This window comes from Natator depressus, chromosome 17 (assembly GCF_965152275.1).
Source record: "Natator depressus isolate rNatDep1 chromosome 17, rNatDep2.hap1, whole genome shotgun sequence".
Lineage (NCBI taxonomy): Eukaryota > Metazoa > Chordata > Testudines > Cheloniidae > Natator > Natator depressus.
The window spans coordinates 8,149,945-8,164,721 of record NC_134250.1 but is presented as its reverse complement, the minus strand read 5'-3'; the positions used below and the strand labels follow the sequence as shown (position 1 = coordinate 8,164,721).

Below are 14,777 nucleotides of genomic sequence, written 5' to 3'. Positions count from 1 at the left end.
GACAGTAGGTGAGGATAATACCTTTTTATTGGACCAACTTCTGGTGGTGAAAGAGCTACACAGAGTTCTTCAGGTCTGGGAAAGATACTCAGAGTGTCACAGCTAAATATAAGATGGATCAGGTTGTTTAGCATAAGTAGTTAACACACAGATTCTAAGACCATGTAAGATGAAGTGGCCCATTAACACCCCTGTAGTCATAGGATAAAGAGGGAGATTAGTGGGTTACAGATTGTTGTAATAAATCATAAATCCTGTGTCTTTATGAAGACCATGATTTTTAGTGTCTAGCAAAGTTATGAATTCAAGCTCCCAGGCTTGTCTTTTGAAGGTGGTATGCAGAGCCTTTGATAAGTGCAGCAAAGTCAATGGACAAGTTCATCTCTGGCATAACTCCATCAAAGTTAATTTAACTTCCTTGAATCAAAATGATTTTTTGCTGTTTTGTTGTCATTCAAGGCTTACTGAAAATGACAATGAATGATTATATTGAGAGACCGGCTCTAAACTGTAAGTGAGACAAGGTAGTGTAACTGTCAGAGTCACTGGAGTTACACTAAATGTACATGAGTGGAAATGAGATCAGAATCTGGGGCCAGATCCTCAGCTTGTGTGTATCAGCATTGAAATTATTGGGCCAAATCCCCAGCTGGTAAAAACTGTCACAGCTCCATTGAAGTCAATAGAGCTATGCTGATTTATACCAGCTGTGAATCTGGTCCCTAGTCCCCAAACCTTTATTGGAATCACACCAGATTTACTTCAGTGAAGTTGAATCAGGCCCTACCTTTTTAGTGTCCAGATCAGACAATAGCCCCTTTCAAAAAAAAAAAAAAAAAAAAAAAGTGCTCTGGGGACTGTGGGAAATATGTGGCCCTTATTGATTACTAGATAAATAGGAGACAACCTTGAACTTGTATTCAGATAAACTTCTTTTTGCTAAGCTCTGACGGTGGGAAGAAAAAAATCTTTGCAACAAATGCACAGCAAATAATGTTTGGAATTGCTGCCCAGGTTCATCTTCACTGATGCCCTTAAAGTTTCCCTGCAAGGATGGCAGAGGGAAGGCTCTGCCACTATTAAAAATGAGAAGAAACAGGGTTGTGTAAGACCGAGTACAATGACCCAGACGCACAGCTGGTGTAAATTGACCCAGTGGGCCAGATCCCCAGTGGGTGTGATGTGGCGGCATTCCTTTGAAGTCAAGGGAGATACACTTATGCCAGCTGACGATCCGGCCCCGGGTGTGGGACCCGCCACAGAACCTTTCTCTCACAAAATGGAAGGTGAAAGTGTAATTCCAAATCCCGCTGCCCCTGCGACTCCTGTCAGGTTTCCCACTCTTTGTAGTGTGCAGGGAAAACATTTATCTGTGCCCACAAATCTCAATCAGTCGGGCAATCAGGCGCATCAGCACTCCTAGGGAATACCATTTCCTTTGAAAAGCTTTATCAATCCATCTGGTGTGCGCTCAGCCCTAACTTCTCTCTTGATTAATTATCCTGGCTTACCCCTAGTTGACTTTGATGCTTGCCTGTTGAAACAAGCCCTCTGAATACAGGAAATGTTCTTTTAATCAAAATAGCGCACGATGCTACCCGCTAGGCCTGTCATGGAGCCTAATGACGGCTTATGCCCTTCGTTGGAGAGAATGATCAGCTACCTTGAAGCATGGCTGGCCAAGATAATCAAGCCACTCTTTTCCCCTCCTTCCCCCCCACTATTTTACTTGAATTTTTTTAATGTACTCTTGTTTTATCCCATGCAAACAAGCGCTGAGCATAATAAGCAAATACCATGTTACTCAACCATAGCACCTGATCATGCAAATTGTACTGAGCATAGAATGAAATTTCTCCATGGGCACAGGCCTGGCACCAGGCAAATGAACCACTTAAGACCCATTTTAAGTCCACAAGAGTAGGGCTAGAGTGGGAGTTGAGTGATGCAAGGGTCTGTGCATTGGAATAAATTTCACCCTCAGCAGTCCCAAAGCTCATTAGTAAGTGTCCGGGCCCAAGTATGCATAGATGGGCCTGCTTTTCTGTAATCCATTCTGCAAGCACCGTTTGACCTTTAGGGGCAAAGGCAAGAAATAATTTTCATCTTAAATATCATTGAATTTTTTTTTTCATTGCAACCTACTGCTTTTAGCAAGAGGTGAGCAGAATTCTGAAGAGAAGACATTAAGGGACTATTTAAAACCCAGGGAAGTCAGTGGGAGCCTTTCCCTAGATGGGGGCTTTGGATCAGCCCCTAGGACATCAGCTGATCATTTAACTGATTTATGCTCTATTTTGAGACGCCAAAAAAAGAGTCAGAAGGCTTTGTTTAATAAAAAGGTTTTTGTTTCCTGATCTCATACGTGTCATTTCACAGGGATCCTTTGACCCCCATCCTCAAACTGGTTGCTAACTAGAGTTTTGCTCTGAGTGTTCAGAAGGACATGAGTGCTGATGTTGAAAGCATAATGCTAGTGGTTCCAATGGCAAAGTTCTGTGCCAAGCCATGTGCAGGTAGACACACTCACCTTAAATGCACAAGGCCCAGGGCTAAAATAGCTTTGTATCCAGCCACAGCTGAATGCATAAGACAGCATGGCCACTTACTCATTGCACATATACAGCGATGGGCATTAAAATCAGACCCTTCATCTCCAAGACGTACATCTCCTTGGGTTGAGGCCTGTTGCTAGAACAGTCAGTAGGAGGAACCTTATGCACTTGAGCAGATTGACCATCCCAGCTAATAGTGGAGAGGGCCACATACAAGCGGTGGCTTAAATAGGTCAAAGTAGGAGGAGGGCCCTACCATTTTCTTGGAAGCTACTGTTGTGGTGGTGGTGTGTGGTGAAGAAGGGCATTATAATATCTTATGAGGATGGGCTGCTGCAGGAGGAAGAGCATGGGTGCAAAAGAAGAAATGTATCTGGAAGGAGTTCAGTGTGTGTGTGGAGGAGGGCGAGAAGAGGGTGTGCCTCAGATGGTCTCCACTCCCATTCCTAAATAGGTAAATGCCACTGTTTAGACCTGGTCAGGATGGGAAATCTGTATTGATTGACAGACCAATAAAAATGGGGGGCCAGGGTGCTCCTTCCTCAGGAAAGTCTGAAATGCCCAATGCAAATTCCTGTATGTATAAGATTTTGAGACATTTCGAAGGAGAGATTTCATGCGAAGCCTATCCGTGATTCATCTTCCCTCTCCTAGCCTTTCACAGGATCCTTCCAGCAGAGCAAAAGTGGATGGGGCTTATCTATGTAGCTTGGTAGTAGGCTTTGCTCTCTGACCTATACTGTGGCTCTCCCGCTCCTGCCCTATGGGCCAGTCGCAGTGCTCTATCCCCATCCTGCTGGGAAGCAGGAAGAGGAGCATAGCCAGTGTCTCTGGCTCAACAGTGAAGAATGCTGCCTTAAGTGGTTAAGCCGCCCCTTTGGGCTGGGCTCACCAGCACCACACTGCTGATCACCACACTGCTGATCTCTTATCAGATGGTTGTTTAGACTTGGAAGGGGTAAATAACTCCCAGTTCCTTTGACAACACTTAAGGCTGAGCCACCATTTTATTGCATTAGCAAACATCAGATAGTTGTGAGGCCCATCCCTAATGACATGTCATAGAGGCCTCCTGGTGGCTCCTTATCTCCCAGTTATGATGTTTGTTGTTGTTCACTGAATCTACAAGGTCACCCCAGGCTTTCTCATTCTCCACCTAAAATCTGAAAATTGAAGAACCGAGTAGGCGAGATGGGAGAGGGTGGAGAGTGAAGGATCATGGAACCTACAGGTGGGAAATAATTGACCAATGAGGGACAACAAGGGCTCATCTCTGTCCCTCCTGCCCTTGTTCAAGTGGTTCTCAAAGTATGCTCTCACCTCTCTCCCTCCTTTGGAGCCTCTGTTGAAATGCCGCATGCACCTTGTCAGGAGTGGGGCTGGGGAGGTGAGGCAGGAAGAGAGAGGATGAACCGAGCAGACGAGAAAAGAAATGCAGAGGGGCATGTTGTACACTGTGTCTTCTCTCTAGTCAGTGCTGGTGAGACTGGAGTCCTCCGTGTAGCCATCACACAGCAGAAGCAGCTGCAAGGCAAGCACCTCCTATGCTCCCCAGTAGTCAATATGCCTCAACTCTCATCTGGAGGGGCCACCTCTAGGTGCAAGAAGTGAGTCCCACTACCCATTTTCTGCTGAGAGTGCTAGCAAGGCAGCACCAGTTGCGTGGATGATGTGAAGTGGACACCTGCCTAGTAGGCACGGAGGCCCAGCAAGCTAGGAGCCTAAATACTTGTGTGGATCTGGGATTGAGATCCTCAACTCATTTTACATAGGTCACAAAAAAGCCATCAGAGGGTCATAACTCCTGGCCTGTATGTAACATGAGCTGCCCCCCCCCAGCAACTTTTAACTCGTATGACTGCATTTACTCAGCAGATCTCCATACGCTTGGCTGATCTTGGCAGCACTGAAAAGGCGAATGAACAGATCTTGGAACAATTTCTCCCATAGGCTGGGCACACACAGGCCCTTTTTTTGCAACATCTGGCGTGAAAACTATATTCCCACTGTGTTCCCCATTGCAACTCTTGAGACCTTGGGCATGATCCAACACCCATTGACTTCAGTGGGAGTTGGATTAGGCCCCGATGAGTGTCCTTAACTACCAAGTCAGCTGACAGGATTGGACCCAGTGTACTGGTTGCATAAAAATCTTCTAAGAGCTATCGGCCCAATCTGCAACCTTGGAGTATTTCCCTTTGAATTCATTGGGGCTAATGGGAATTAGTATAAACAGGACTGATCTCGATGATCTAGAGCCTTTAGGGGACTAACTCTCATTCATTCCAAGGGGAGTTAGGTCCCTGAATACTTTTGAGGATCTTAGCACAATAAACAGACCTACTGGGATGTGTAGAATACTAGCAGAAATCCGTGGCGCTGAGGCTGCTTGGCACATTGGAGCCCTGGTTCAGGACAGAATATTCTGCTCCTGTAATATTATGGAAGGAAAGGCAGCATACGAATTACTGTCTGTATCACTCTGAACGTTTTATGAACACCTGAATGGTCCTGGAAGCTCAATCCCGAGTGCCATAAAATCATCCAGGTCCCATGACTCCACCTCTGCACATTGCAACATTTTTTTCTGTACGCTCTCTAACTCATGCATCCTGCTTGTTCCCTCCCAGTGTCCCCTGCAAGCCTGGTGATGTTCCACACCTCACTTATTCTGCACCTAGCAACAGGAACTTATTTTCCACAACATCACGCCGGTAACCAACGAAGTCCGAGGGGTGTTGCCATAGCGAAGCTCAGCCAGCTTGTCTAGTGCCATAGCGAGAAGCCCATTAACCTGAAAAAGACTGGCACTTCAAGACTAATTGCCACCCTTCTGTGACTTGACAGGACCGAAGTGCCTACGCCCAGAGACTGTGCTTTTCCATTTCCTTCATGCAGTATTTCCAAGAGATGTCTTGAGGATTTTAAGTATTTGCCTTTGAGAGGGCATTGGCTCTCATGAGAAAATAAGAACAAAATGTACTGATGACTGACAGAAGAGGAAGACGAAGATCAAAACTATTTAAGTTATATTCCTTCACCAAATGGACTGATGAGACTTGGAGCAGTTACGTGGAGTTTGGAAGAAGGAATCGCATGTGCTGTTGAACTGAGCCAATTAAACTGTAAATATAGATAAACTTCTCTCCGATCCTTCCATCTCCACCTATACATAGAGAGTTATATTAAAGAAGTAAATTTTGTCCAATGGATGTAAACTACTGTAATTAAGTGCAATTTCCCCACCTGTATATATTGCCAACATTTTTCTTATTTCTCTTTTTGTAAAGGTCAGAACTGAAGGTTTTTCTTTATTTTTCTTTCTTTAAATGAACAAAATCGTGAGGAAACACCTGGGCCTAGTAAATTGTGAGGACAGACATAAGCTCATCCTTTGTACAGCTGTTACTAAAGGCTGACAAATCGTGGTTTGGTCAATAGTCCAGGCAAATATGAACCCAAATTTAGTGAAGGACCAGGAATGAAATACATAACCCAGCCTCTGGCTACCCAGCAACCATGAAATGCACCATCTATCTGGTGGCTACTGCCAATATGCAGAGCTCAAAAATTTCTGATATTCCCTGACATGTAGGCATTTTGAGTGAGAATGTTTAGGGGCAAGGGAAGAGGGAATTAAAACATGTGGGCTGCTTTGGGAGTTTTCAGCTTACAGGTGTTGGCAGTTTTCAAATGAGCCTGTAGCATTTGCTGCTATGTACCTGAATGGGCTGGTAACAACACTTTTTAGTGAGAACTTTCTACGCCTCTGAAGGGGTTTGGAGAAATCCTGATCTTCTTTGGAGCTGGGGGGAAGAGTGAGAAGTGAAATTCCAATATCACCTCCGGAAGTGGGAAGGGGTTTGTTGCCTAATATCACCTGGTCTCCTGCCCAATAAAATCTATTAATATAAGCCAATTATCTTACATTCAAGCCTTGTTAACTTTCCCTTTACAATTAACAAGCCAAGGCCATAGTTCTGATGCCACTTCCTAACCTGTTGCTGGCTTTCCCTCCTCTGCAATTGGATACAATATCTCTAGTGCCAGGAGTGGGAGTGTTTCATGCTGACAGCCAGATACCCGTTGCCACAAAGAGCCTCATTGTCATACCATGACTCAGACTGAGTAGTGTCTTCCTCAACAAGTAATGCCTTTGAATTCAGTAGGACTACGCATAGTGTGAGGTGCTACTTAGTCCAATATGGATAAAGGTATCACAATCTGGCCCTAAACCAGAAATGTACATGCTGGAAAATGACCATAAAGGGGCTGTGATGGCTTTGAGTGCATATCTCCATTGCCACCCATTGATGCACTGGCACAGCTGCTGTATTGGGCTGTTCTTTACTTGTTGGCTGTAGAGGTATTTGAGAAAGTTATTTCCTGGAAGAGGGGAGAATTATTAAGCTAAAGGCCCATTTGGGAGGGGTCTGTAGCTAACAAATTTTTTATCTCTTCCCATTCCAAATTCATTTCAACAGAAGACTGGAGTCTAATCCTGCTTCCTTTGAAATCCATAACAAAACTTTCCTTAACATCGGAGGGACCAGAATTAAGGCCTTTGGCAAGGAGACCAAGTGATCAACGAGTAGCCAGCAGGGGAGCGCACAAATAACAAATTCCTCTGGGTCCTCCTCACTCCAAGTTTGGAGATACTGGAACTTTTCTCCATCCTGCTAACCGCTCTAGAATGTAAATCAGACAGCTAGCATCTCCCCAGCTTGTAGCTACTTTAGGAAAAAAGGGATACTGGACCAGACCCTCAGCTGATTGTAAATCAGCATACTTCTATTGAAGTCAATGGAGTGACACTGATTTACACTAGCTAAGGATCTGGTGTAAAATTTTCAAAAGTGCCTAAATCCCATTTTCAAAGGGACTTAGGGACCTGCATCTTGTTTACTTGCAATGAGACGTAGGTTCCTAAATGCCTAAGTCACTTGAAAATTGGACAGGCTCCTAAACCATTTAGACACTTCTGAAAAGTTTTTTACCAGGTGCCTTAATTCCAAACTCCATGAGCAATTAAAAAGGGTAAACCTCATTAGAGTCTTCCTGTGAACAGAATGATCAATACTAAATATAAAAGAAGCAGATTCTCTTTTTGGGGCAGGGACCATCTTTTACTTTTGTGTTTGTACAATGCCTAGCACAATGGGGTCCCAATCCTCATTGGGATTAGTAAGAATTACTGGATGACAAGTAATAAATCATTATGAACTGGAAAGCCATCTTTGGAATGAAATTTATTTTGATGTATACTATAATTAAATACCATTTCTTCTGGCTCACTGTCGGTGTGTGATGTATATCTGAGGCACAGGTAATATTGCATTAATATCCTCATCCCTTCATTGACAAAAACAAGATGAATTTAAATGTTTGCAAAGTAATTCTAGGGTAGACCTGTCATAAGCACAAGGTGAGTGCTTGTAACTGCCATACTGCAGATGTTGATTCAACAGGCTGTTTGGAAAGCAGAATGAGTTTTCTCATCAAAGAATAAAGCTAAATGTTTCCCTCGCTCTTGAAACATTGATCTTGATTTCCATTTGGCCAGATTTAATAAATCAAATATTTCATATTACTATCACGGATTTAATCTGAAAAAGAAATGGGCTCCAGAAATAACATTTTATTCTGGATTGCCAACAGCCCAAAGTTTGGGGGTGTTTATATTTGGGATTTGGATTCACTCCATTATAAAGACGGGGGCCATTTACAAAGTCCAGTTCAGAATTCAAAATTAGAGCACCTTTGTCTGAAATTTTGGGGCTATATCTCTAGTGGATTGAACCTGGAGCTGGAAGTCAGGGAACTAAAGTTCTAATACCAGCTATGGCACTAACTGTGTTGACATTATTCTGCCAAGGCTTGAACCTCAACCATCAACCGACTGTGACACGTAACTATAATCATTAAGTAAGTCACTTAGGATGTAACATTCAAAAGGGTAGACAAAGAGCTCCCATCAGGATAATCTCTCTGTGACTCATTTACCCCATCTATAAAATGGGGGTAAAGGACGCTTACCTTTGTAAAATTCTTTGAGGTCTTTGATTGCAAAGTGCTAGATAGGTGCAGAGTATTGCTGGTTTATTAAATCCTGCTCTTTGTCAAATGAACAACTACAAGACTATTGAAGCACAAAAAGGAGGAGCTTCAGACCCAGATCCTCAAAGGTGTATTAAAGGCTAATAATTTCCTAATTCTGGGCCTAACCAACTTTGCGGATCTGGGCTTCAGTGTTTTGGGTTAATCTGCATCGGTATCTTAGTTTGGGCACTTATCTGAAATTTGTCTGTCTGAACCTGTTTGTTCAAGAATATCCAGCTTAGAATCTTGGGGCAATGGCTTTCTTGGGAGATTTCGGGTGTCCCTTGGTTCTCGCTGGAGCAGAAACACCGCTATAAGGAGAACTTTTCTTGTGAAGTGTCTGTATTTCTGCATCCTCTCCAGCCAGTAGTTGGAAGCATAAAGCTGAAAGCAATTAACAAGCATCAAAACTATAAGAGTCTAAATGACAATGATCAAATAGTTCTTTAATTAATAAAGCTTTTGGGAAAAGATTCAGCTCAGTTTAAGTGCAGCTGTTTGCAGTTCCCTGGGAACCAATCCCTCTCCCTTCAGCTGAACTGAATTCAACAATGAATTTTCAACAGTTTCATGCTATGTACTGAAAAGAAAAGGAGTACTTGTGGCACCTTAGAGACTAACAAATTTATCTGAGCATAAGCTTTCGTGAGCTACAGCTCACTTCATCGGATGCATTAAGTGAGCTGTAGCTCACGAAAGCTTATGCTCAAATAAATTGGTTAGTCTCTAAGGTGCCACAAGTACTCCTTTTCTTTTTGCGAATACAGACTAACACGGCTGCTACTCTGAAACATGCTATGTACTGCTGATGAAACAGTCTGAACTTTACTCTTAAATATTAACAATTTCACAGTGCATTGGGCTTAGCTGCAGCTAATTTCATACAACTCACAAAAGACCACGTTCAGATCCTGTTATTAATGCTGACTAGTATCTTACTCCGTGAGTGTCCCCACTGACGTTTATAGGCCAGATCCCGGGGGCTGGGGTGTAAATCAACATGGTTCCACTGAAGTAAATGGAATTATGCCAGTTTATACCATTTAAACCAGCTGAGGCTATGGCTTAATGGTACTCCACATGGAGTGAGATACTACGCAGCATTAGTAGTAAGAGAATCTGGCCCTAAATAACTTGCTATGTCTTATCTGATGCTTTGGGCAGAATGCTACTTTTTGTTTTGCATCCCATGTGGTCTCACTTCTGAACCATCTTTAAAACGGTCATAGAATGATGATTTTTAAAAAAAAAAAGAATGAATTTTGTTTTTCAAATACACTGTTATTTGAAGTGCCCATTTCCTACTTCTTTCCCCAAATGAAAACCATACCCTAGAGAAAGGGGAAGAACAGAGGGCAAATGAGAATCTCCATGACAGACGCCTGGCAAGATGGAGATTACTAGATGTGAGGACCTCAGAAACATAATAAATACTACAAGGCAGATAAGAAAGTGAAAGGACACAAGGGTGAGAAGATGTGGGTGGAAAATGCAGTCAAGCCAGGGAAGGATTTATATCAGAGCCAAACATTTACCAGCCTCTCTGGAAACGGGAAAACCAAGATGGTGGCTGAAAATTCAAATAACTCAGCATTTAATGGAGGCAACAGTAAGCAATACCATACAAGATACAGGCCGTGATCCTGCATGCAGGCAGACCTCGGCACCATGCAGAGCCCCACTAAAGTCAAGGGGTATTGTGTGGGTGCAAGAATGAACTTGGGCACAGCCATTGGCAGGATTAAAGCCTTCTGATATTGATGTAGCAGAAGTGGTAAGAGACAGAAAATCCGAGTTTAGATCAGAGCTGATTCTGAGTTCCTGTGCGTCAGCAAGTCTAGGAAACATCAGCAAGACAGAAGCCTCAGTTGAGCGACGAGTCTCATCTCTTTCATTTGCTAGAAAGACACAGCATTATGCAGCCTTGGGACTCTTCTCCCACCCTATGTCTGTCTTGTCTGTTGTTCCTGTAAGCTCTTCTGGGCAAGGACTGTCTCTTACGTGTTTTTACAGCACCTAGGGGTCTTGGCTGAGGCCTGAGGTTCTGCAGTAATACAAATAATAACCAGCTATGGAATTTCATGAAAGATTATTTACTTCCTGGCATATATTTATGAAGGTTGCAACTATAATAGTTCTGACTTAATTAGATTGTTAATATGGTGAACATTATTGTTAAGATTAAGAACTAAAACATTTCCCATCTTCATGAAATGATTCAAAGAGGCTTCTCCACCCTAGAAACGTTCATTGGCCAATCTACCTCCTTTTACAGAGTCATTCTGTATAACATACCATCGCTTGCAGCCCACACAGTCTGTGGTTGCATGGGGGGCAAGGGGGCGGAGAGCCGAAGATCATGAAGTGAACGGGAGTCTTTCCATTGACTTCAGTGAGGGCATTGGATCAGACCCCAGGCCTCATGTGCCTAAGTGCTTTCCTGAATCGGGGCTTAAGTGAAACTGAATTCTGCTGTCACAAAAGACTCACTGAGCTCATTCATGCAGCTGGTTTAGACATACTGGGTCTGCAATCACTTAATGAGCAAATATGAGAATTCTCAGGTTGCATCTACAGGAATGAGATTGTACTTTTTTGTGATAACTAGTGCTGTATGTACCACATCCCAAAAGGCTACCAGCCACCCGGACTACCTTGTAGGCACTGAACTCATCTCTGATCGACAAAATTTACACGGGTGCAACTCATCACAGAATTTGTGCCATTCTTTCTAATGTGACCATTTTATTAATTATTCCTAAATAACAGTAAGTGAGGGCAGCGGAAGGAGAACAAACCTAAAATACACAAGATACTACAGTTCCAAAACGAATAATGCAAAAGCAACCCATGCCACTTTTCGGTCACTGTTTAGCTTGTTCAGAATGAAATGCAATCTGTTTGCTTTACAAAATTGAGCATGAACTGAAAGGGATTTTTTTTTTTGTCTGATGTCCCCCCCCGAAAAAAGGAAAACAGTGTTATCTTTCATTTTAGAAGTAATCCTGTATTAACTGCTACTCATAAAACCAGTAGTTTTTAAAAAGTGTGTAGCTCTACTATGTATTATTGTCACACAACTGTGGTAATGGGTGTGTACAAATGCTAAAACAACAGGGCCCCAATCTCAAGTGAGACCTCCAGGTGTTCTCATAACACACAGTAATATGCCCGGTAAATGTGCCATCAAATTTTTAAGAGAGATGCAGTTTACATAATGTTCAAGGACCCTCTTCTCTGACTTCCTTTCCCGGGGGTGTTTAGGTTTTTGTGTGTGTTAGTGATGGAATTGTTGTGAAGAGAGGAGTGACAAATGCCGGTTACATGACAAAGTTCATCTATGAGCAATAGAATTTTACAAGGCAAGATAATTATTTTACAGTTTCAAAACTTTAACAAGGGAATTCCTTGTGAATGGAGATCCGTACACGGCTGCAAGGTAAATTTTTATAGATCACTTCTTTATATTAGTAACAACCCGCATTCTGACTCGCTACAAAACAAAGGGCCACCACTTTACATTCGCGATTACTGCCACCTATAAGAATAATAAAGCAAGTCATTAGCAGCTGACTTTTCCATGACACCCAGTGGGGCAATAATGCCATTATTACATGACAATAGATGGTTAGGAGCACAGCAGGTCAAAAGACCCATAATTATGTTCTAATTCGCCTTTACAGTGAATATGTAGAGTTGGATTAAGAAAAGAAACCCTAAGAATTCTTATTATAATCAACCAAATAAAAGTCATAACAACACCCCTGAATCTGCTCTAACTCACACTGGGGTGGGCAGTACCTTGAACCACCTGACAATATGGGGCCTAAAAAGGTGGCTTAAAGCCACCTTCCCCTCCCCCAAATCATTCCATCCTGTCCTAAATGAAAGGATGGGAAAATTGGTCTCGATGACACACTGCACCAGCCCTGTGCATTCAAAGATCATGAATCAGGCCCCCAAAATAATGAGATTGAGATTGTAAAAAATAATAAATGTTCTGTTCTTATGTCTTGTGGTTCCTGAGCCTTTAGGAGTCTAAAACCCGAAGCTTTTCCTCTGCAACAGTGAGGGCTAGAAACATCTTTCTGACCCTACCCTCAGTGAGAGCTGAAATTCTCATGTAATCTGTGACCCTAGGAGCTGGAGCTTTACAGAAAAGACCAAATACCATGAACTCTGTGATCAGATCATGAGAGTTGCCACCCTGGGCTTGATGTGGTCCTTTGGAATCATGAGAAAGCACCACCAAATTACAAACACCAGATTCCCTGCTGCTGCATTTAGTTGGATAGCTCTCCCAGGGATACGCTGAAGGTAAAGGGAGGTTTCTGGGCATTGATACTGAAGGATCTGGCCCACGTTTAATTATTGTTTTAAAAACAGAACCATGTAGGAATAAAGTACAAAGGGCAAATTCTCTCTCTCTCTCTCTTCCATTTTGCCCTCAAATGGATATCAATTACCATACAAAAGTAGCTTTGTGGTCCGCTTCTGGGCTCTGGCCAGCACAGTAGTGTCCACAGAACAGCTGTCCAGCTGTGTGTATGTGTTACTCCTGCCGGGAAGACGAATAATAAGGGAAGGTGTTTTGTGGCTGGGCTCTAACATGCAACAGTGTTGGGGGCAGTTTACACATATTTCACAGAGGGGAACCTAAGGCATGGAGTGGAGCAGTGACTTGCCCAGTGTCACACAGCCAGTCAGTGGCAGAACTGGAACCCAGGAGTCCTGCATCCCACCCTCCACTACGCTAACCTCTAGTACCAATCTCCAGGGCCTCCTTCTGCAAAGTGGCATGAGCCTAGAGAACTTGCTCAGCAGAAAATGCTGCTACAATCCTTCCACAATGGCCTGATAACAAACTGGTTTCTGTTCCACGTTCTGTTTGCTTTCTCCTGATCAGATGGCTCTCGGGACGAAACCAACAGGCATTCCCATCGGCTCTGGGGCAGTGTGCGGCAAAGAGCTTCTCAAAAGTTTGGTGGTGAGCCTCTGTAGCTGCAAGTCTGACAAGAGGGGCGGGAGGCGGCATGACCTCTTTGTTACCCCCCAGAAGAAAGTGAGGCAAGGCTGACACCTGTTCAGACAAGTCAATCCCATTTACCAATTGTCTTGTATTTGCTCTGAAGGAGCACTGGTGATACTGCAGGCTAAGCTGGGTCAAAATCAGGTTACCGCCTCCTTTGGCACCACTTGCATTAGAGCAGTGATAGTGTGGCTCTGGTTTTGGATTTTATCTGAGAGCAGCCGCATGGGGTTTTCCCCCCTTCAGTGAGTGAATAATAATTGGCATTTAGAACACTTATAATCCTTAGATCTTGTTTTATAGATAGGGGAACTGAGGCACAGAGCGGTGACGTGACTTGCCTGATGCAGCACAGCAGGTGGGCCAAAGGATTCTGGCCTCTTGACTCCCACTCTGGTGCCCCGTGTGCAGGAACTTGTTGTGGAGTTTCAGCCATTCCCTCGTGCTTGTTGGAACACCTCTGTCTGTGACCCACTGATCTTCTCTCCTCTGCGTGTGGCCCCACAGAAAGGCGGTACAGTTGCAGTGAACTCCTCTTCTATCCCCGTATCATTGTATCATTTCAGACCATCCCATCATGCCGTAAAGACGAGTGGGACTGGTCCGGAACTTGTGCAAATCCGCATCATGCACTACGGAGTCTGGTCCTGGGCTGAACTCTGGCACTGATGGCACGCTGCTGATTCACACAAGCTGAGGACCTGGCCCAACCAGGTTTGGATTTGAAGCACCCGTCGAGAGGTGAAAGGATCCATAACCCATTGCCAATCCCTGAACCATCTCGTCCCTTTAGATTTTCATCCCAATTTAATTGTCCGTTTTTCATCCTCAGAGTTTCTTTGGGAACTTTCTTCTCGAAAATTACAGCAATCCACTCTGAGTTCTCAAGCAGATGCCAAAGACAAGAAGGAATAATGCCAGCTTATGTTCTGCTCTAACCATTAGGGATCTAGCTTTCAACTGACAGCTCATCAATATTTAGCTATTTCAGCAACTCTAAAAATGTTTGGCACAAATAGATGTAAACTTAATAGTCCAGTTAAACAACAGCAAACTACTCTGGAACACGTAACTTTTCAAATCTTGTTCTACCA

The 14,777-nt window shown here is 43.5% G+C and overlaps 1 protein-coding gene across 4 annotated transcripts in view; it reads left to right on the top strand.

The window, feature by feature from the left end:
• HNF1B (HNF1 homeobox B) overlaps positions 1-8,040 on the top strand; it is a 61,062-nt gene extending 53,022 nt beyond the window's left edge. For 2 of the 4 annotated variants that reach the window (XM_074974950.1, XM_074974949.1), the window contains one exon: positions 5,186-8,038. In XM_074974950.1, the coding sequence (XP_074831051.1) occupies positions 5,186-5,206 (21 nt within the window). In that variant the 3' untranslated portion in view covers positions 5,207-8,038. Of the gene's footprint in view, positions 1-5,185 lie in introns of all 4 variants that reach the window. The other 2 variants (XM_074974948.1, XM_074974947.1) reach the window with 2 other exon arrangements.
• Positions 8,041-14,777: the final 6,737 nt, after the last annotated feature.